Source organism: Spermophilus citellus (genome assembly GCF_964194105.1).
Source record: "Spermophilus citellus genome assembly, chromosome: 5".
NCBI lineage: Eukaryota > Metazoa > Chordata > Mammalia > Rodentia > Sciuridae > Spermophilus > Spermophilus citellus.
The window spans coordinates 82,971,207-82,995,926 of NC_138186.1; the positions used below are offsets into that span (position 1 = coordinate 82,971,207).

The window sequence follows — 24,720 nt, forward strand, 5'->3', positions numbered from 1 at the left end:
ACTCCTCCATAGGTTTGTCTAAGGATGTGCATTGTAAACCTGGCACAGTGGTACATGCCTGTAATCCCAGCAGCTCAGGAGGCAGAGGCAAGAGGATCACAAATTCAAAGCCAACCTCAGCAATTTAGGGAGGCCCTAAGCAACTTAGGGAGACACTGCCTCAAAAAAATAAATAAATAAATAACAAAGGTCTGAGGATGGAGCTCAGTGGTTAAGCGCCCCTGGGCTCAAACAATAAAAAGAATGTGCATTATAATACCAAGGAAATCCCTCACAAAGCAATAACTTTCCATCCCTTTGGCTATAATGAAAATGAATATTCTGAAGATAGGATGGTATAGTGGAAAGTTGAACCTAATTATCACAAACTATTTTTCCAAGCTTGTGTGAATCACTTAAATCAGGTTCCTAAATTTTCTCACTAAAAGAATGAGGGAATTGTGCTCACTGATCTTCAGAGTTCTTCCTGTGTCTGTATTTTTCTAAATATTCCCATTTACCACTAGCTTTGGAATCCCTCATTTATCTTGTCTCACTGTGAGAACAATGTTTAAATAATGCCAAAGTGATGAACCCCAAGCCCTAACAAAGAAGAAAGGGGCCTTGGTTTAAACTTACACAGCTATATTTCTTAAATTTCAGAAATGATTCACAGGGTTGTAGCAGACAGCAAAGACAAAGGGTGGAATAATTCAAGCTTTTTATAAAAGACAGTCAAACATATTCATACAAAGAAGAGTATATAATATTCCTACAGTTGGTGTTAAGTAAAAATTAACCTAAGTAAATTTATATTAGCCAATTACTGATATGTGAAAGCTTAATATTTGGTAAGGGTTTAAGCTGCCATAGGATGTTCAAGGCTGAAAACACACTGCTTTAAAAGTGATTTAAACTAAATTACATACATTTGCAATTGAAATCTGTTCCCTTTGAAGGATGCTATGAGCCTACCACCTGTAAAGAGCTTATATTTAAAATAAAAATATATGTACAGTATGAACACCTTGCAAAAACACAATTAACATGTTTTTAAACAAGACATTTTTTCCTCTAAACAAAAGACAACTATGTTAAAACTCCCTTAATATTGTGAATATAGGCCAGATTACATTTTGTTAAATAAAGTGAATCAAGTCTACTTTCATAATCAAAGTCCATTAGCTTTGAAAAGAAAAATTTATCTAATGTGAGAAAGATAATTCCCATGTACAAAAAAAAAAAAAACCTTTATTTCCTGATGTTTATCAGAAAGTTTAAAATAATAAAAAAAAAACTGAATTCAGGATCTTCTCATACAATTTTCTTTGTACTCCCAGAGACTCAAGAAGTATCTTTTCTTTCTACAGTTAGAGCTCAGTATAGGTTTGATGAATTGGTGTTTGGAAGATTCTATTGTGTTCGATTACTAATGAAAAGATTTAGTATGATTTTGGTGTAAGAGACATGAGAAAACATATGAGACCTGCAGATTGATCAGTAAATGCAACTCTTAGACCCTAGAATGGGGAAATGGACTACCTTAGAGATGATGAGTTAGCAATGGATTGCCATAGTGGATTCAGTTTGTTAAGATCAACATTCAGGAAGTGTAAAGATAAACTAGAATGAAGGAGTCCATTGGCAAGTCTAGTTGGAAAATGATAAATAATCCAAGCTAAGAATAATGAGATGGTATATCTGTACTATGGTGTATCTGTACCACACGACAGTCACTACAAAAAGAGTTTCTTCATGTGTTTGATAGATTTTATATTTATCTGAGCAGGAGTTTACATTGAGCTGCTGTTCTTGCAGTTTTCTTACAAAATGAAATGGACTGAACAGGGACAAGTAGATGAGCATATGTGCAACTTTCTTAAGGGGCTGAGTTTATTAAAAAAAAAAAAAAGAATTCCTGGTAGAGCCAAAATGCTTCTCATAGTCATGTATGCATGGTGTATAAAGATGATTAATGGAGAAAGGAAGGTGGAGGGGTAATGAATGGGAAATCTTAGACTCAGATATTTCTCATTTTTTTAGTCAGCTTTTTGCTTCAGTGACTAAATGACCTGACCAACACAACTGTAGAGGAGGAAGAATTTATATGAGGGCTCATGGTTTCAGCAGTCTCAGTACATAGATAGCTGACTCTATTCATGTGGGCTCCAGATGAGACAGGAAACAACATGGTGGAAGAGTGTAACAGAGGTAAGCAGCTTACATGGTGATCAGGAAGATGAGAGAGATCTCCATTTGCCAGATACAAATATATACCCCAAAGCCACACCCCGATTCCCACCTCCTCCAGCCACACCCTACCACTTCAGTTGCCACTCAATTAATCCCTATCAAGGGTTCAATTCACAACCACAAACTCTCACAACCCAATCATTTCTCCTGTGAACCTTCTTGCATTATCTCACATGTGAGCTTTTGGGGGACATCTCACATTCAAACCATAACACTCATTGGGGGTACAGTGGGAAGAATTGATCAATTTGACATGCATCAGAAGGCTGTAGCTGACGGGAAGAATGGCTCTCACATCTACTCAGAATTTTTCTAGGGTGTCTTTTGAAGAAGCCAGAAACCTAACACTCATGGACTCTCTTGCAGCTAGAATCCCTGATGTGATTTAGGGTTCAATCAGATGTACTTTCATGAGATTGAGCTGAAATTGAGATAGATGGGGAGCTGCAGAAGCACTCTGGCAGCATTTTCCTGAAATGGCAAATCTCCCCTGGTGATTAGATATCAGGGAGCTTCTATTGAGGTGGTGGGATACTAGCTCTAGCCATTTGAATGTGGCTTTATGACTCTACTGCTTCCCGATAGAGAGGTTTGTTCCTGGAAATCAAGTCAAGATCTATTCTCATTTCTCTTCCAAAAATTTTATAGCATGAAATTCAGCTATTGAATCTTTTTTCCCAAAAGACTAAGTTTTAAATTTTTTTTCAGTTTAACTCTGATACAAGAAAACATTATTTCCAACCATCATTTTTTTTAAAAAGTCACTATTGAAATTTGGGGAAATTTTGCTGATACTCTCTATTACAGGATGAAATCAAAGAGGCAGCTTCATTTTAAAAAAGAGAGTTGTGCTGTGGGTACAAGAAACAATCTTTTAACTGCACACTGTATGACTTACTCCATTTCCTTGTCACTTCGAATATGTTTCTATAAACTGCTAACTTATATTTATATGTAACAATTCCTAAATAGAATGTACATTCCTCAAAGTCAAAAACTGTGCTTTAGAGTTGCGTGTAGTATGAATTAAAGTTCAGCAATACACCAAGATATTAAAACTTTTAAAACAAAACCTTAAAGATGTCAAAGTACAGAAACTAAATTTCAGTCATTAGGAGGGTACTCACTTGGACACTTGCTATGTTTTTTTGGAACCTCTTAATTCATCCAACATTATCAGGATTTCTCCTGTTTTTTATAATCTTCATATTGCTAACTTCATGGGCCCTTGAAGGTGCCCATTTGTCAGTATGATGAACTGAAGATATGTGTCCATCTATGTGTCCTGTGTAAAGGTTGAAAAGGGAAGCATAGTCCATTCTAGTCCATTCTTACTGCTTCCAGTATTCATGTCCAGTTGCCATTGTGTACACATCTGGAAGCAATCCTTTATTTTAGATGCTACATGCAAGCTACCCTGGTCTTTTCCCCTCTCTTCAGCTTGAGGATCTCAGTTTCCATCAGGATCTGCCACTTTGACCTTTGAAACTTCAAAATGCTAGCATTCATTTGTTCCTCCCTGGGAAAATCCAGCTATATGTGCCTAGATTTGTAAGGGACATTCAGAAGGAAAGGTAGAATTCTCTTCATGAAAAACACAAAAGAGAAACAAGTGAGATGCTATGCTAACTACAGATATAGTCATTCAACATCTTACTATGTGCCTTTGTATTTAGGATTCAAAGTACTTAATAATTTGTAAGAATGTCATTGATAATTGCCTGTTAAAGTTATTTTGCACTCACAGGATATTTAGCTTCTCAGATGTTTACAGTGAGCCACCAGGAGCAATGCTGGTGTATGTTTAGATATACTCTTTATTTCCTTCAAAGTAAGCACCACAAATCACCCAACTGACTTGTTTAAAACTGGAATCTTGGAATTGCTTGAGTTGAGCACACAATTATTAAAATAATGCAGTACTTGTTATGTAGTGAAACAATGGGAAAAATTATATCCAGGGAGAAAATATTATTTCAATATCATTTTTTCTGATAATTTTCCATATTTTATGCTATTGTTCTTTCTCAATGTAGATAATATATTACCAACCTCACTAATTAATAAGACTATATTAATTCCAAAATTGAAATGTATAAATAAATTTCACAAGAAGATTTTACATTTTCAGTACCACATTTATGGTAATACCATATAATAAATAAATATATATGTCACATACATATATTTCATTCATTATTCATACTAGAACACTGTCACAGATTTGATATGGATTAAGGCATTGAAATATTAGGTATAAAATATAAATGTTTATGGTTTTACTACTGGTACCTTGGTTCCAGTGGTATATTTTGTTATGAGGACAGCATCTTGACAGTGTGAAATAGCCATGATATTTCAAGCATTATAAGGGGAATACAAATTGAGGAAAGGGCAATAAGCTTGCTTTTTAAGAGAGCAATTTAGTAGAGCGTTGCAGGTGATGAAGTAGGTAATTTTGAGGAGATGAGCATAAAGAATGTCTCTCAGTCTTTCCAGTCTTTCCTCCTCCTCTCTCTTCCTTCTTTGTTCAGTCCTGTTGGTAAAAATGAAAAAGCACACTACAAAAGACTTTGGAGAAGTTGACAGGGACCTGAGTTGGATTTTTAATTTCAGTACAAAGTAAGGGAACCTATCTTCATAGTAAAGAAAGTGATTCAAAAATGTGAGAATGTTCCAGGCTAAGAAATATCAGGCTTTTTTTCCTCTTTTTCTGCTTCCTGCTGCGATGGGTAACCCAGTAAGTAAAAATATGATCTGTTGGTGAAACCCAGATGGAATTTCTACACTGTGTGAAGAGAGTACAGATGGGAACAGGCCACCAAAGGCCAGCACCCAGAAGGACCGGAGTCCTGGTAGAGTGAAATGATGCCTATGTGAATGGTCTCATGAGCTTTAATGTGGAGCACTTGGCAAAGAGCCATCCTAGGCCTCTTAGGGAAAAGAGCATTGCTCCTGGTGGCTTTCTACCTTATTAACTATTATAAGATCTACCATGGAGAAAGTGACCTCACTTTCTTGCTAGAGACCTCACCCTCATACCTCAGTGGAGAAGCCTCATCTTACCACCCCCCCTGCCATGGCCTACTAGAGAAGGACTGCTGCCTCCTGCCATGGTCCCCAAGACCCTGCACTCTGAGATGCAAGAGTGTTTATGCAACTGACCCTGGGGTCACAAATCATCAAAATGATATTTTAGGTGTTTCAAAAAGAACTTAAAGTCAATTTTAGAAGAGAGTTTGGGAATAAATGCTAAGGAGGAGTTGGAAGACGAACAAAAGTATTATTTAGTATTGAGTAGAACTAAAGAATCTATAGAGTTTCATGGCATGAGTTTATCAGCATAGCTTTTGTTTTTCCATAGTCAGCTTAAATTATCAATTAGCTATGATCAAAAGTTGAAATTGCCTGGTAATTAACACTTTCACAATTCCAAAAACACTTCAATCTGCAAGTTGAATAAATATTTATTGAGTTCTTTAACTATCCTGGAGATTAATGGTCTATCTGTACAATAGCTAAGATATGGAACCAACACAGGCACTTTTCAATAGATGAATAGATAAAGAAAACGTGGTATATGTATGTGTGTGTGTGTGTGTGTGTGTGTGTGTGTATACACATACAATTGAATGTTACTCAGCCATTAAAAAGAATGAAATTATGACATTTGCTGATAAATGAATGGAACTGGAGACTATCATGCCAAATGAAATAAGTCAATCCTAAACAACCAAAATCCAAATGTTCTCTCTGATATGCAGATGCTAAGACACAATAAGTGGTGGGGGGTATGGAAGTTCAGTGGATTAGACAAAGGGGAATGAAGTCAAGTGAGAGAGGATGGGAAAGGAAAGACAGCAGAATGAACAGGACGTAACTTTCGTATATTCATATATGAATACATGACCAGTGTCACTTCTCACAAAGTTCCACACAAGAATGGGATCCTAATTAGAGTAAGTTATACTCCCTGTATGTATAGTATGTCAAAATGTACTCTACTGACATATATATCTAATAAGAAGAAATAAAAAATGAAATAGGAAAAAAAAGAAATGCTTAAGATATATATTGGAAAACAACAGGTTTTAAGCATATATATATATATATATACACATATATATATGTATATATATATATATATATATATACACATATATATATGTATATATATATATATATATATATATACACATATATATATGTATATATATATATATATATATATATATGATCACTTTTGTCTTTTAATGATGTGTTAGTTCATTGTACATGTGATTCCTGCTGTGTTAGCTCATTTCTACTGTCTCATTCCATAATTTATAATTATTTTGCTTTCTGTTTCTTTATTTTAATTTTTATCTTCTTTTGGATTGATTTTTTCCTCATTCAGTATATTTTCCTGCTATGGTTTGAATCCCATATACTTTATTTCAATTATTTTTGCTAGATACTTGACTAAAATTTTAATTTTATTCTAAGTGCAAGAGTTAAAACTAAAGTTCTTGGTCATGGAGCCTCAGTACATGTACCTAGAGCAGATATCTACTTCAAAGTTATGTTTCTAATATTACTGCTTCCATTACTGCTCTCATTTTACCTTTGTGTTTTGAGGATTTTACATACCTTCTCTCCAGCTCAAACATGCATTGAAAGTTAATTTAAAAAACTTTTACCCATAATTTTTAATGTTTTGGGAATAGGGTTTTTTAAAGTGTATTTTTTCTTCCACATGAATTTATTTGTAAATTGTTTTTTTATGAAAAATACTAAGAAAAAATATATAAATACACAGTTTTCTGTTCAGTATGTAGGTACTGAGGTTACATAACTATTTGCTAAACTGGGAATTTCTTCTTGGTAGAAGAGAGGTATCATATATAGAAATAATAATAATTTATAAATAAGTATACAAAATTTTTTTATTATCCTTTGAGTAACTAAATTAAATGCTGTGAGATTGCAGGAGAGTAAGATTTTATCTCAGTAGTCAGTGCCCTGCATATATATTTTATGAAAAGATTTGCACACATGGCTAAGGTGTAATTCAGTGGGTGAGTGCATGCTTAGAGTGCACAAGGTCGTGGGTTTGATCCCCAAAGCCTCACAAACAGGGAAAAAAATAGATTTCCTGAGGTAGATGCTCTTTTGATTAGACCCTATAAGATCTGTAAAACTTCTTTACATTTATGCTTGAATTTAAAAATACAAGGATGCTTTGGTTTTCTATTACATCTTAGCATAAAGCATATACTAAATTAGGGATTTGTAAACTAACCCATGGGCCAAATCTGGCCTACTATTTTTGTAAATCAAGTTTTCATTGGAACATACCTACATTCATTCATTTTTGTATTATCTATGGTTGCTTTCCTCCTGCAACAGTGAAGATGAGTAGTTGCAAAAGAAACTGGCCCACAAAGCCTAAAATATTTACAGTGTGACCTTTTACTGAAAAGTTTGCCAATTCCCATACTAAATCATGTTCTGCATTATAGAATAGGTTCATAAGGAAACTCTTCTTAGCCTTGCTTTCTCATTGGTATTTACTGAAATAGATTTGATTGCAGGAATGGGAGGGTCTCACAATAAATATTTGTCAGAGTTCTGGTATTATTGCATATGGTAATTTTTGAAATAGTAGATGTCCATTGTTGTTTTCTACCAACTTTATCCTAGATTAATAGTACTTAAAGTATAAATGTTTAAAGAATCAAATAATTCTTCAGTAAACTGGCCATATATTCTTGCATTCATTAAAGAAAATATCATATGTTTTATTCTGTTAAATGAAATTAGCTAACTTTTAAACTGAAAATGTTTTCAGATATTAACTTATGTGCTGGTGAATGCATGTTTGCTTTAATTTTAAGAATTTAGTAGAAAGGGGTCAACTGGCAAGGCAGAAATTAATCATTAAAGTTCTGTTTGATGTTAACAGGAAAGCATAATGAAATCCCAATACCTTAAACATTATAGTGTTTGGACCTAACTTACCTGATACTGCATCTAGAGGTTTCTTTGGTTTTAGAGCATCAAGCTAACTGCTTGAATTAACAATAGCATCTGTCTACCCTGTGTTCTAGGGAATACTCAAATGCAGCAAACAGGCTCAGAGACACAGATGAATCTAATCAGCTATTTCCCAGGAGTTTCTCCTGGCAAAATAGCCAATGGCTACTGGCTAGGCTTAGGACAACTCTTCAGTTCTCATTTACAAATCCAAGACATCTTTTCACTGGGAAATTTACTAGATAGCATAGTGTTCTATTCAGAACAGCAAAAAGTTCTATTTATAGTAATTTAAGATTGGGAGACTTCAACTGATGGTGGAGTATGTGAATCATATTCATTGAAACCATTCTTATGGAAAATGGGTTGCCTCAATAACTTTGGTTTTCTTGCCATCAAAAATTATCACTAGTAGCAGCCCTCGTACATATAACTTGATTGAGATGGAGAAAAATAGGGATATGTAAAAGAACTAAATATATGCAAGGTGTGGTTTCAAACTTTTTTTATATTTGCAAGTTGTGTTTTAAAACTTTTTATGTGATATGGAAAAACTGGAGAGTTCAAATATCATGTATAAGCCAACATTTCTTTATACTGCACTAAATCATTTACAAGTCAGATGCCAAATAAATAGGAAGTATTCTCCAGGAATGAAGGCAAAGGAAGACATTTTGTGGAAGACAGATTACCTAGCAATGTAGTTTAAAATAGTGTTTTTCAAAGTATGCATCATGTTCAAATAGTGGGTTATGGAATCAATTGACTGTAAAAAAATATTCAGTATTAAACTTCATAGAATAGAAAATATCAGAGAACATATTTTGTTTAGTTTTGGCTTCAGCTTTAGTTGTAAAATGTTGAATGCCCAGTTAAACTATTTTAGAAAGTACCTGTCTTAAAGAAGCAGAGGCATGCACTCGATACATGAATTCCACTGCTGGGACAAACAGTGCTTTTATCGATGCTACATAAGTTATAACAGTAAATTAAACTAGAACTAGTACTAATACATTTATATGTTCATTTTGCTTTGGAAAAATTGTCTTCTTCTCTCTTCATCATTTACTTAGTTTACCCCCATTGTCTCTTTTGCCTAGGAGATTGCATCAACAGTTTGAAAGCTACAAGGAACAAGTAAAAAAAATAGGGGAAGAAGCGCGGCGTTACCAGGGCGAGCACAAAGATGATGCGCCAACTTGTGGAATTTGCCATAAGACAAAGTTTGCTGATGGGTGTGGTCACCTTTGCTCCTATTGCCGCACCAAGTTCTGCGCGCGCTGTGGAGGCCGCGTATCTCTACGGTCGAACAACGTGAGTGTCCCATGAACACAGAGGCCTGTGGGTGCGGACCAAAACCATGTCACCTCCAAGCATCAAAACACGTGCAAGTTAGGAACCAACTGACCCACATGTAAATCTACACAATAGCATTGGCTTTGCACATTTTGTTTGTGTTTTCACCAAGTTCCTTGTAGTGTTAGTGATACACGAATTCCACTGCTGAGAATTCGAATCATAAAAAAGATAGCTGATGGAAAATTCCTGTTCCATACCTACACGAGATTATCTGTGAGGGTAAATTTATTTTTGAATAATGTAGTAAATGAAGATTGAGTAGCCTGATGAATTATAGAATCCTTGTAAATTGTTATGACTGATTCTTCTTGTAAAAAACAAAATGTTAACCATTTTTGGTTTCTGCAACCTAAATTTTCAAATTGAATGGAGGTATGAGGCAGAATAAATTGTGTGTCCTTACATGTAACCCAAGATAACATATTAAAAAATGATTAGCCTCTGTGATAGTAATTTCAGATTTACTATCATGTTAAATATAAAAAAATGTTAAGTTTATCATATGGGAATTATTTGAGTAATTAAGAAGTGTATCAAAATATAACTTTTTAAAATTTTGAGATTTACACTTCTCATTTTCTTTGCTATATGGTATGTATTCTTACCTAATATGGTTTCTTTATTTGACTTAATGAGAGTTACTTTTGTTATGCCATTGTTTTAAATATATGCATTTTTTTCTTTGGGATCCTAGGGGCTCACAATTATTAATTAAGAAATTCTAGACTAATTCTAACAAGTATTTAGATTAGAATATATTTGAATGTAGTTTGTCATATTCCCTATGTTAATACAATGGAATTATTAATAGAGAAATTTCAGTGAGTTGGCTGCAGAATAATATACGACTATTATAATAATCATAGACCAAGAATTCCCAGTGTTTCTTGGAAGAATTTCCCACATTATCTAATCATGTATAGAATTTAATGTAATATAAAATTATATTTTATGAAAGCTGTAAGCCCTCTTAATAGTTTTCTAATTTGGAAAATTCCAGATAAAATTCAAACAAGTCTCCCAATTGATGTTGTATTCTTTGGTAAATCTGAGTTTTAAGAAGCATATTCTAAAATCTCTTCCAATGGAATTATAGCACTGAGTGTAGTAGACATATTTTATATTTTAAGGGAAGACAATGATTATCTTTGTTGCTTTGGGGAGATAATTCCTCTGAACAATAGTTTATCTATAAAACTGGATAGTAATAGTACCTTGTTTGGTTCTTATGAGAATGAAATAAAAATAATTAAGTTCATGTCTTTATACTATACCTAATGTTTCTTTAGGTTCAATTCTTGTGAATACTTAAGTTTTATTTTTTTCCCCTCCTAAAAGTGATGTGCTACAGTTAATCCTCATATGCCACCTTAAAGCCTGACCAGAACAAGCTTGTATATTAAGATTTTGTCTGGCACATATAAAGTACACCAGATTTATTTGTTAATTTTCCCCTTTCTGGTGTTTTTAAACATATACTTTGAAATGAATTCTCACAGGTGAGACCATGAAGCAGTAATCAAAATGCTTAACACTGTTCAGTCTAAAAAGGTGCTGGCAGTGAGGGGTGAGATATAATCCAGCAGTGTTAGTGCTGGCTGAGCCCCCACAGCTGTTGAGTGCTTTTAACTTTCCATCTTAGGTTTGAGGCAAGCCAGTAGCAATCCAGTTAAGTACCGATATATTGAAATCATCAAGGTCAAACACAGGTTTTAAAAGGGAGAGGGTTTTTAAAGAAAACTGAGCAAGGAAGTTTTTAAAATGTTGAGGAGGACATTCACCCTTAGCCTGCTGCAGTTCATCTGTCTTTAAAAAACATCTAAACTTGGGAAAAAATAGTTAAAGAAACAAAATTTTTAAAAGCTCCATTTAGATTTTTTTTCTCTTGAACATAAGACCAAAAAAAAAAAAGTGTATGAAGTTGTTTTCCTATGACATAAATGTTGCTTTTGAAATAATTTATGGCTAAAATAGTTAACATATTTCTCTTCACATTTTTGTTTTTGCTTTTTAAAACATCTCCCACTCTTATATTTCTCTAAATTATGACTATACACATTTTAACATTAACTTGATAAAATTATTTAGTACAATTATATGCATTTTAAGAAAATATTTACTTTCCATAGTAAGCTAATATGTAGTAAATTAACTTTTGAAGAATATTTTAAAACTGGATTTATAATCTTGATTCTACAAATTTAGGAAATTATTGTGCCCAATTTTTGTATCTAATGTAGAATAGGATTCATGTGTGAATTTTTAAATGAAAGATTTCCTTTTCAAAATACTATTTTAACACTTTGAAGAAATACATAATTGTTTCATTAAAACCAATTTATTAATATATGGCTCATTTTGTTTTTTCTCTTCTTCTTTTTCTTCTCTCTCTACTCTGCTTCCTTGGATGCTTTCCCAAAGGAGGACAAAGTGGTTAGAATCCATGCTTTCTTTTCTATCATTTGTTATTATATTGTTGTGAATTTTATTAAGTGAATGTTGCACTTACTATTGTTAGTTACTATGTTTCACAAAGAAATTAAATGCTGGGAAGAATTCATTCCCTGTTCTCCTGAAAATAAAAAGATGAACATGACAGAATATTACATTAATATGTAAAGTCTGGGTTATTTGAGTTCATGAGGACAGTGAAATTTTAATATAGTATATCATTATGAGCTCATTTGTCTTTTTAGCTCATTTAGCTTTGAGAATTATTCCATCTGCTTTCAGGAACAATAAACTAAAATGGGCTTTACCTTTCTGAACACTGATTAGATGCAAAGGCAGGTGATTTGAAACATTATTATAGAATGAATGGGTTATACTGACAATATAGAAAATGGATCAAATTCAAATCAAGATATCAAGATAAAATTATTTTCTTATGAACATACGTAGCAGAATTATAATATTGAACCACATCCCCCCATTTTTTTCCTCTCCATGCATAGAAATCACTTCTTAGGGGAACCAGAGGTCACTTTTAACTCTTATCCACTATAGAAACCACAAAGGCTCTTTGTTCTTGGGAAGATAGGACCCAAGGGGAATCTTCAGTCAGTCTCTCCTTTGTATATACTCTTTATATCTTCATTTGGTGTAAATTATAACTTCCTCACAACTCATTAGTCTTCCACTATGAGACTGAAGCACTGAGTATTTCAGTTCACATGTCAACTCAACTGCCTTTGTTCATATTTTTAAAGCTCAAATGATGTACTACAGTGCATAATTAGCAAGCATGACATTACACTGAAAATTAATCTGTGTTTTTAAATTCCATGCTAATATATGTTCATCAGTTTTTTTCTATGAAAAAGAAATCAGTTTAACAAATTATATAGGGTAATCTGTTTTCACTAAATATTTTGCCTGTAGTATTGGTAGTATGTGGGAATATTTAGGAGATATTACTTTCATATAATAATATACTGTAATAGAAAAAATATAACTAGAATTTTATACCTGGAGTTTCATAATTATTGTTACTTTAGATGAGTCTAAATTTGAAATGTGGATGATTTTAAGTTCATTTAAAGAATAGAAGTGTAAGTAAATAACAATGCTATCATTGTGCACTCCTGAAGGGCTGGCCAGACTTGCTGTCCTTTTATAGGACTTCCCCTGTGGGAAGGTGGTTGGTGCTTGTTACAATCACTAACTGCATAATGAGAATTCTGGTGGATTTGGTGGTTCTCAGACTAAAAATAGAATGGAAAGATTATATGCAATATACTCACATTCAATTATTTTCATCACTTTGGTGAAATTGCATGTATATACTACTTTTAGTACTCAGTCATAATTTATTTTAAAACTTTTTGAGCCTATTGAGGCAATTCTTCAATGAATTGCCTTTCTAGTCCAAGGAAACCAAAGTCAGATTTTGCCTTGGAATTGTTAAAGAAATAACAGAGTATTAAAGTACCAATTGCCAGTCCTTTCCTACTTCCTCTGAGCACTTTTATTTTTGGTTGTCACATTATGATTTGCAGGAAGGTGTGTTCGTGTGTGTGTGTGTGTGTGTGTGTGTGTGTGTGTGTGTGTTTGAAAAGGGAAGAAGAAAAAGGATGTTTAAAACTTTTCCAAAACCAATATTCATCTTGATCAATAAAACAATAATGAGTTCTTCTTGGTTTGTTAACTTGGAGAAGAAATGTGATTAAAATTCTAGAGAAAGCCTAAGAAAGGCCAATGTATAAATATTTTTTATTAAGTCCAGTGAAGTGTTCATTGTCATATTTTTTAGTCAACAGTATTTTGCTCTAAAATTTCATCTTAGTCTAAATCTTGTCTAATAATAAATTAGAAGATTATGGACTATTTTTTATAAAGAAAATGGCTATTATAATGAATCACTTTGAAATGGTTGTGTATGATAGGTTTTAACAGGAAATTATTTTGTATATGTTTATAGTCTTATTGGTAAAATTATGATTATATTTTATTTCATTGAAACCCATCTTTCAGCCTAAATATGTACAGATACTTTAAAATTCCCCATAGCCTGTTTCTGCTGCTTTTATCTTTGTTAGACTCTATTTGGTGGCAGAGGATTGAATTTAGATAGCTCCCTTGATACCATTAACACTTTTCCATAGTAAGTCTGTGGAATTGAATCATCCAAATTCAATTCCTTTGGGATTTCCCATAAATTTCTATTGTTATTAATTTATTTTGAGTGGGATGGATTAGTTTGAATATAGTAACTAAAATGAATTTGGTACATTTTTAATTTATTCATATTTTCACAAGAAGTGTCAGGATTTTAAAGAACATTTTATAATAAATGCCAGCCTCACTCTGAAAAATAAAAACACCCAACAATTTTCTTATACTTTCAAAATGTGAAAGTTATACATACATAAGGTTTTTAAAGTATGTGTAAAAATGCTATTTTATATCAAGGTAATGAGGCATTATATTTACAAACTCACAATTTTATATCTGAACCCTTATAACTTTTCATTAGTGTTGCTCTTAAAAATTATGTTAAATATTATGTTAATGAAACAAAATGTATTTTTATTTTTAAAATACTTACAAAAGGTAAGTTTTGAATGGAATTAAACAATAACAGCTGAGTGTGAAACTATCCTTTTCATATGGTACTATCTGTGAGATGGTTGATTTTTAACAACATAAAAATCTCCCCTTTATAGACTCTGCTCTTAAAAAAAATCAAAGTAATAATTTTTTTTTCCTCTTGCTAGGATTAAATAAATACAAGCAAATCAGCAGAAGCATAACTATTTTAAAATATGATTTGAATGATTGCATTAAATATTTATTATTATTATGAAAAATCTCCTCAGTTATTCATATTTAGTCCATAGCGTGGCTAAGCATATGGTAGTAATTTACAACCTTTCCTCACTCAAAAAAGTGATTTTAAGATTTATCTGGACCCACCTTCATGTTTTCTTTTTTTCTTCTAGATACTTGAATGGATTTCTCTGGAAGAATTTTTCTTAGAGATTCTTCCCCTAAAGATATTCCATACCTAGACCTATATATAAAAGTGCATAAATTTAGATAAATATATCAATAAAAAGTGTTCGTATGCATCAAGAGGAGAACTTTCATTAGGCAATTTGGTTGATTAGATTTCTCAAGGTGTTTTGTTTGGTTTTGTTGTGCTTATCCTAGAGGGGAATAAAACATCAAGTTGAAAAAAACTGTTATGCAAGATAAGTCAGAAAGCTGTGAAATTTTAATTACAAATGTGCTTTCAGAATTTGCTACACTGTTTTTCAAGGAATTTTAATCTCTTGCATTTAACATTACTATTTTGGAAATATTTGCTGATATTCAGTAATGGTTAGGACGTTTATAGGCCTGGTTAGTATGTTTTTTTCCTCCTTCATTTCTAATAGTTATAAAGTCTGTTTCAAGAAATAATGATTTCACAAATTAGTGTGAAAAGAATCCATAGTAGGGATAAGAAATTCATCAGGCTATAGAAAATGAGCCTTTTCTAAGATAAGAAAAGGGCTGTGGTAGGATCAGCTTTCCAGAGCTTAAGATTAGACTGTGGACAATCTTCCTAATATTTTTGTGAGTATGAATTGTCACATCTCTTATTTAAACACCTAGCAGTGGAATTTCCTGGTCATGTGATGACTCCATGTTTAATATTTTGAGAAACTGCCAAATTGCTTTCTCAAGCAGCCTCCAGCGATAATAAGAGATCCAATTCCTCCACATTTTTTTATCAATACTTGCTATTATCTGTCATTTTGATTAATAACCATCATGTTGCATGTGAAATGAAGTGATATCTCATTGTGGTTTTCACAAAGCCACTTTAATCCAAAATTATCAAGCTACTTTGATACCTCCCAAGATTCACTTTGACTTAGTGGATTTATATTCTTACATAAAATGCTTTATTGGTTAGAAATTTCATGGAATAGTTCAGTTTCTTCTCTGTTTATTATTTTCCTAAATTTGAATTACATAAATTATTATTAATCTATATAAATCAATCAGGTCAGAAGCTCTGTGAAATTTAATATTACTTGGAATCTAGTACCTGTATGGACTAATTATTCCTAGAGTGCAAACAAAGAGAATTTTATCTCTGATTGAAAAGACAGTTTTTTTAAACTCACAAAGAGAACTAGCAAGTTCAGTTTTACCTCTGAGCCAAAGGTACAAAATTAACACAGAAAGTTAGATCCATACCTTAAAAGGCTGTCTTTCAGGGTGCATAAGATATTTTCTCTAGCAGTAAGACATAAACACATAAAGACCAACAATCGGATTTCTGTCATTTGCTACCCAACTTATAGTATATCCCTGATGCTTACCATGCAACATATTTCTTCAATAAATACATTTTCTATCAGTGTTGCCCTTAGTGGAAAATATAGTATAGTCACAGGCCCATTTTACTGACAGTGGTAGAGCCATTCCACTCCCTTAAGGTTGCTGTTTAAATGGTGTTTTTTTTCCAGACTTATAATTTTATCTTATTGCCAACTTTGAACCTAAAAGTATATCTCCTGTAAGACTTTTGTCTATTGTTTGTTTTATTTTGATGTTTTGTTTATCTAGTCTGACAAGCTGAGTGGATTCTTTAATGCATTTACATTAATTTCCTTATTGACATAGTTTTGTTTGTTTCTATTTTCACTATTTGGGTTCGGTTTTTGTTCCTCCATTCCTTCTTTACTGCTTTCTTTATCATGATATTAGTACTTTCTATTCATATTTTAGTACTTTCAGTGATTTTTTTTCAGTATATGTTTTGTTATTTTTCTAATAGCTTTGGGGTTTTCAGTATACATCTGACTGACATGAATCTGCTTCACATTTGCACTACCTTCATTTCTGGGAGGGACAGAAGGTTAATTAATTCTATATGACTTGTTCCTCTCCCCCCCCCCTTCTGTGTTGCTTTTCTTCTTATATATACTAATCCTAAATTATATAAAAGGCAAACAACACATTGGCACAATTATTACATTATCTAATGTGAGTCTTTTAAAGAAGTTGAGAGGAGAAATGAGAACAAGTACGTATTTCAGGGTCAAAAGTTTTATTAAATTTGTATTTATTAATTTTGGTTCTCTTCATTTGTTTTCCCTGTAGATTCAAGCTACCATGTTTTGTCTTCCCCTCACTCCTAAACATTGCTCCCACCCACTTCATTTATCCTGTTATTGTCAAATATGTTTTATTTCTGTGTGTTATAGGCTTAGTAATACTCATATGACTATAGTTTTGTGCAATATTAAAAAATCATTTACGTGAACAAAAGAAGAGGAACATAAAATTATACTTCTGTACTTATCTACATAATTATCTTTACCACTGTTCTTTGTTTTGTTTTTTTCCTTTTATGAAGATTCACAAAATTGTCTGGTGTCACTTTGAACTTTGAATTGGATCTTCCAGCAGTGAATTATGTCAGCTTTTATTTATCTTGGAAAGCCCTTATTTAATCTTCAATTTTGAAAATAAACTTGCTGGATATAGGATTCTTGGTAGACAAGTGTTTTCTTCTTTCACATTAAATATGTCACATCACTGCCTTATGGGCTCCATTGTTTATTTATGAGACACCAGCAGTTAATTTTACTGAGATTACCTTGTACATATTGAATATATGCTGTTTTAATAACTTCTGTCTTTCCATATGCCCTATGAAACTGTGTCTGGGTATGGAACTCTGTGCTTTTTTCTACATGGAGTTCATTCAATTTCTTACATGTATAGATAACTTTTTTAAAATAAAATTTGAGGATTTTTCAAACCTGCACAATAACCTCTATCTTTACCACTAGAACTTATTTCTCTTTGCTGATTCTTCATTGGTTTAGGAGCTGGCTGTGCCTTTTTAGTGAAATCTCTTTGCCCTCACAGTGCACAGCCTCTGGTGTCGGCCACAACCTTAGGGTGCACACATCACTCTGATCTATTCTCCATCAGTGAAAACAGTTTTGTTTTGCTTGTTTTGTTTTTAAACCACTCTATGTTTTTCTTTCGCTCTCCCCCTATTAAACCTCTAGAGGCCTCTGCTAGTGTCACTCCAACTGTTAGTCTCCACTAATTACTTAGCCACTTTTTTCATATATGATTATATATCCTTTTTATTATTATTAGAGCTTTATAGTTAGATATACATAGTAGTTGAATTCATCCCAACAAACTTATACATACATGGAAATCAATTTCAGTTCATGATTCTCCCCTCTCCCTCCTCTCCCATTCTCCTTCCTCTACTAGACTTCCTTTTTACTCTCTATTCATTTACATTTGATTGATGCTTTATATAATCTTGTTATTCCTTCCTCCCTTTTCTTTATTTTACTCTAGCTCCCACATATGAGAAAACATCTGTCCGTTGAGTTTCTGAATTTGGCTAAATTCACTTGGCATGATAGTCTCCATTTCCATCCATTTACTGGCAAATGCCCTTAATGGCTGAGTAGAACTCCATTTGTGTGTGTGTGTGTGTGTGTGTGTGTGTGTGGTGTGGTGTGTGTGTGTGTGTAAATTGGTGTATACACACACACACACACACACACACACACACCACGGTTTCTTAAACCATTCATCTGTTGATTCCATAATTTACCTATTGTGCACTTAGCCAATTCTTATATTATTTTCAATAATTCTCTGGGTATAAATAACTCAGTAATCAGTTAATTAAATTTGAATCCCTTTGCAGGGGTAATTTTGAACAGTCTTCAAATCCTGCTCCATTTCCTGGCTATCTCTTGTCTTAGCTGGCTATCTCCCTAGTTCCTTCTCTTTAACATCTAGCGTGTCTACTTTTTCACTTATTGCTTCTTAGCCTCCTCTTAACTAATCACCAACAGAATCTCCGGTGTTTGTGACAATGCTAAAACCTTAGAATTTTCTGAACCTCTGTTTCAAATGAAGCCAGTATCCTTTGGGAAAGCTACAGAGATTTTTCTCTTCTTATGACCTGCCTCTCCTGGTCAGAACCTTTGCACCCCATCTTATCCTGGGTATAGAGACAGCAACCTCTTTCTCTTTGATAGACAGTTCTGCTATATGTGTGAGGCACTAATTAGAATGAGTAGTTCCTGGTCTTCTTGGCTAGCCTTTCCTGGCACAGAACCTCCACACTATAATCATGCTGGCATGAGTATGATTAGGGTCCAGTTATCTTACCTTGCCACACCTAACAGAGAGCTTCAACCCTGAGAGCAGCAGCTGAGTGGAGGAAGAGTCCTGGCCACTTAGTTGCACTGCCTATAGTAGAGCTTCTGCTGGATGTGGGGTGAAAAATGTTGTTGTGCCTCTGTAGGAGGGGCCATTGCAATCAACAGGCAAAACTGGGAGGAGGGAGTTCTTTGGTACAACCACCTAGAGTGGAGCTTCCATCTTGCTGATCTGAGAGGGGAGAAGAAAGGGAACTGATTGTGGTTCAGTGCAACAGACTCTTGCTGTTGTGTGGAAATTTGGGGAGTTCCTTTAATGTTTTTCCATGTGCTACATACACTTTGGACAATTTCCGGAGACTTTAAATGGCTGCTTTAAACCCTAATCTTTATCAGTTTTGACCCTTTTGTTTAGGAAATATTCACAGACCTTCTAATATCATTACATTGGAAATGCTATTCAAATAGACTCTTCATGGTCCTGTGTTGATTTATTAATTTGCTTATTCATTTTTATTTGTTTCTTTATGTGTAGGTTTTTCTCTTATCAGGAGTCTTATATATATCTCTATATGATAATTTTTCTTTCAAAATTACTATCTCAATCTTTTCCATAAATGCAGTTTTGCTGGTGATTCATGGCAAAGTGCTTTTTGATCGATTTAATATGAAAGTTGTTTAGTATTCAGGAAAAATCAATTGCATTTAATCACCAAGTTCACTTTTGTTTAACCAAGCAGCCATGAAAATTAATTATGATAATGAAGAGCAAAGTCTTTCCCTAGGTAACATGCACTCATTCATTCATTTATTCAAGGATTTTTATTTTATCTTGACTATGTTAAATTCTATGTTTGATATAATGTGTGTATAAGAAATCCTTTCTTTCATAAATTTATTAATGAATTCATCTTAAAATTGTGCATTTATATATGTGTGTACTTGTATAATATAATGCTAAATTGATGAATAATAATTTTTTGGTATGCTATATTAAAAAATAAATAGAATTCACTAGAAATCCCTGTTAGTATGCAGGATGATGACTGGTAATTCAACCAACATTTCTACTCAAATCTTTTAGTTCCACAAACATTTTATGCCTATTTGCTTATAAAGGACCAGTCTATGACCATGACCTTTTATAATATCAGTTTTGAGGATTTTTTTAAAAATTGAAAAAATTTTGCAGTATATATTTTATATTTATTAGAGTAGTTTTCCAGATACTTTAAATTAAAAAAAAAAACATGTTCTAAATTGTACCACCATAACTTTAAGTTAGATATCTAGATCTGAAGTAGTACTTGTTTTTATGCTTTGCTAGCATTTAATAAATAAATTTATTAATTGAAAAATTAATTTTATTGTTGAGTAATATGTATATGTAATATTTGCATACATATATTTCAACAGCAAATATTTTGCTTTATAATGTTGGAAAAATAAATTTTTGAATTAGTTTATAACCATCTGTATTGTAAAAGATTTAATTTTCATACAAATCAGTCAAATGTTTATATTGACCAATAAAATGCTTTTGTAGCTAATAATATGGGTAAAAGTAGAAAATGAAGTTTTCCATGGGAAAAATACTATGCCCTGTGACTCTTTAGTAAGTTATAGGGTATTTGAAAATGTTTGTGTCCTTTAAACTACATAGAAAGATGAAGACCAGCCATATGAGTCACTGAGCCAGGAGTACACTTAACATTTTTTGGGGGGAAGTGGGGTACAAGCCAAACTATGTATGAAATCACAAAGAAAAGATACTCATGATGTACTTTAAGTCAAAAAAATTTCTAGGGGAAGTATCAAATCAAGCCTTGGAGTGGTGTTTGGGATACATGACCACAAAGTTTTTGGTTTTAATTTTATTCTAATTCTTAGATATTTTCCTTGTTTTGTTGCCATACTTTACTTTTAGACTTGATAAGACTTTAATTTTTATTATTATTACTTATTAGATTTATGTGTCATACTAATGTATGATTGTTCCTTGTAAGGCTGTATCTTCTGAGATCTATATATTTTAGTTCTCTTAAAATTTAGAGTTGCTGGAGATGCCTAAAGTGTGATTAAATATCAGAGAACAATTTAAAGAAGTTCACATAATATTTATGCTTCAAATATAGATTGGATTAAGTTGCCATCTAACAATAATTGACAAGTTCCCTGAATATGTACTGCTTTTTTATATTTTCATGCATTTCTTTACTTTCTTTCAGTGTTATTTTTTCCTATTGATGAAGAACTGTCTACCAAAGACCAAGACCCTGAGCATCTCAGGCAGCTAGGTCTTACTGCACCTTTTACATTTCTTCATGTGTAGCCTTGGCTTATAAAATTTTTGAAGGCATGGAAATACTAAATACATCCTTGAATAATTAATGATGAACATATTTCTTGTCAAACAATATTCACCCAATTCATAGTTATTGAAATAAACTGTTAATTAAAGGAGTGTGATGGTGCACACTTGTAATCCAGTGACTCAGGAGGCTGATGTAGGAGGATCACAAGTTTAAGGCCAGCCTCAGCAACTTAACAAAACCCTATCTCAAAATAAACATTAAAAAAAAAAAAGGCTGGGATTGTAGCTCAGTGGCAAAGCACACCTGTGTTCAATCTCCAGTACAAAAAAAAAGAAAGAAAAAGAAGAGGTTCTCTTCTTTTATAAGTGTGTTAAATGTTAATATCAATAATTAAGTAATGTTTATTAAGTATGCCTTTCTCAAACACTAGATTGGAAAGCATAATTCCTGTGCAGTTAATGTCAGAGATTCCACAGATTCCACAGCAGCCTTAGGAATTCCTGGGGCACCAGCCCAGTTCAGTAGTTTTGTAATTACTCTTCTTGAACCACACAGTTGGCACTGAGCTATTTAGGAAACTTCAATACTCACCTGACTCAGTCTTTCATTTCTATGAAGTATAATGTGTTCTCTTATTTTTCTTTAAGAGAGCTTTCTTTTTCTAGAGATGGAGGAGTTAAAACACTGTCCTTCAAGCCTGGTGTGGTGGTGCATACCTGTGATCCCAGCCGCTAAGGAGGCTGAGACAGCAGGATTCTGAGTTCAAAGCCAGCCTCAGCAAAAGCAAGGCACTAAGCAACTCAATGAGACCCTGTCTCTAAATTAAATACAAAATAGGGCTGGGGATGTGGCTCAGTGGTCAAACCCCATTCATTCCTCCCCCTACCAAAAAACCCCCACTATTCTCCAGCCCTTACAATGTAAACATATTTCATTTTCCATATCCATATTTTCCTGTATTTTTATTTTCAATTTTTCATGAAGAATGAAAATTGGACTATTATGATAAATTAGTGAGTATAGTGTAGAAAAGTTAGTAGAGATTGATTAAAAGAAAGAAATTATATAATTGATGCATCTATTGTTTCTTTAAAAGTGCAATTTTGATTAATCTGTTTTGAGTTTTTTTTTTTTAAGTTTCTTTGTCCTCAAGATAAAAGAAAAAGTTGTACAAAGATATGGCTAATTGTCAGTGTCTTACTGATGTTCTTGGTGTGTTCTTTTGAACTAAAGGTGAATCTTTCTTCAAGTAAGTTGATTATCTCCTCAGTCATCATTTCTCACTTTTTTACATGATCCTCTCCTTTAATTATGTTTATAATGAATTTCCTGGAATTTTTTTCTCATACTTTTTCCTTCACCTTTACTTCCATTACTAATATTTTTAAAGAAATCCCAGCGCTGAATCCCACCATCATATATGTGTGTGTATAAATATGTGAATATATATGTTATAATGCACCAATAAAAATATGGGAAGAATCTCAAAGTTGTTCTTACATGATCATCCTCTCAGCTGAGTTTTAAATCATCAGAAAGACAAACACATTATTCTGTTTTGATGGAAGAAATATACCTCAAAATAATTGGGCTGGGGATGTGGCTCAAGCGGTAGCGTGCTCGCCTGGCATGCGTGCGGCCCGGGTTCCATCCTCAGCACCACATACCAACAAAGATGTTGTGTCCGCCAAGAACTTAAATAAATAAATAAATTCTCTCTCTCTCTCTCTCTCTCTCTCTCTCTCTCTCTCTCTCTCTCTCTGCCCCTCCCTCTCCCCCTTTCCTCTCTCTTTAAAAAAAATAATAATTGCAGGGTTTCATTTTTATGTAACATTTTCCAAAAATTTTCTAATATTATATAATATGACTGTTTCTTAGAGCTCATTTGTTCTGATGCCTCCAAAAAGTCCAACATTTTTTCAAAGGTAATTTTCATCCATTGTTTCTTCTCTGAAATTTGAGATTGATCCATTTGAATTTTTTGTTTTAGACAAAGAGGAAAGCTTTTGTTTTCTATTAGTCATAACTGCCAATTTCTTAGAAAATGTAAGAATACCATTGGGAGGATGTCAAGCAGCAGAGAGTTCAGGGCATGGACTCTTGATCCTTCTGGCTCTGTGTCACTGCACTCTACCACTCCTGTCTTGCCTGCCTACAGCTGTTTTCCTAGCACCATCCAGGACATTGATATTCATTTCATTCCAGTTGTTTTGCGGATCATGCTTCTCTGGAGCCAATGCAGGAGTCTCCGAGTTTCTGAGTATCTATGACAGAGTTCTGATTGTTCTAGTAAATAGAAAGCAGAACTTCAGGACAACCTCAGCCTGTCAGTCCAATGTATTAGCAGATATTCAAGAAGCATCTCAACTGCAACATGTGCAAAACCCTGCTCCTCTTTTTACCATTCAGACCAGATTGTGCCAGACTTCTTCACTGCAGTAAGTGGCTACTCCATTATTTATTATGCACAAACCAAAAATCTTGAAAACCTCCTGACCTCATCTTTTTTTCCCCCTCTTTTTCATGTCTTGTATCCAATCCATCAGGAAACTGTTACATCTCCCTTCAACATATTCACGATGCAATTCTTATCACTTATACTTTTATCAGCCTGGTCCAAGACACTATCTTGTCTGAATTATTGCATTGAAGGATAGTAGCCTATCCTTCCAGCCTCTCAACATCTCTGAGCCATTCCCGAAAACCAATCTCAGCTAAAATAACTGTTGTAATGTATAAACCAGACAATACCACAATCTCTATTCAAACCCCTTTACTAACTTCCTATGTCATTTAGAATAAAAACTAAAACCATTACAATTATTCTGCGACCGTTACTTACATACACTTGTTTCCCTCCACTCCTCCACCTGCCTTCTGTCTTCTGTTCTGTGTTCTTCCTGTCCTTAGAGTATACTAAACAAAAACCTGCCTTGGGTTCCTAGCATAGCTCTTCTCCTGAAACAGTCTTTTCCTTCCTCACTCCCAAATTCTCTTCATGTCTCTGCTCAACCGCTATGTTATCAAAGCAGCTCTAATTGCTCCTTATAAAATTGTGGCCACCTCTCTACCACAGAATATCATTTCCCATTTGCCATGTTTATTTTTTCTCCATAGTCCTTTCCTTCTGAAAAAAAAAAAATATATATATATAT

General features: G+C 33.3%; 1 protein-coding gene across 3 annotated transcripts in view; it reads left to right on the forward strand.

Moving 5' to 3' along the window:
- LOC308649911 (regulating synaptic membrane exocytosis protein 1-like) overlaps positions 1 to 12,102 on the forward strand; it is a gene marked incomplete at its 3' end in the record, with an annotated part of 191,887 nt that extends 179,785 nt beyond the window's left edge. For 2 of the 3 annotated variants that reach the window (XM_081295805.1, XM_081295807.1), the window contains 2 exons: positions 9,348 to 9,561; positions 12,028 to 12,102. In XM_081295805.1, the coding sequence (XP_081151931.1) occupies positions 9,348 to 9,561; positions 12,028 to 12,102 (289 nt within the window). The remainder of the gene's footprint in view (positions 1 to 9,347; positions 9,562 to 12,027) is intronic. The other variant, XM_081295806.1, reaches the window with a different exon arrangement.
- Positions 12,103 to 24,720: the final 12,618 nt, after the last annotated feature.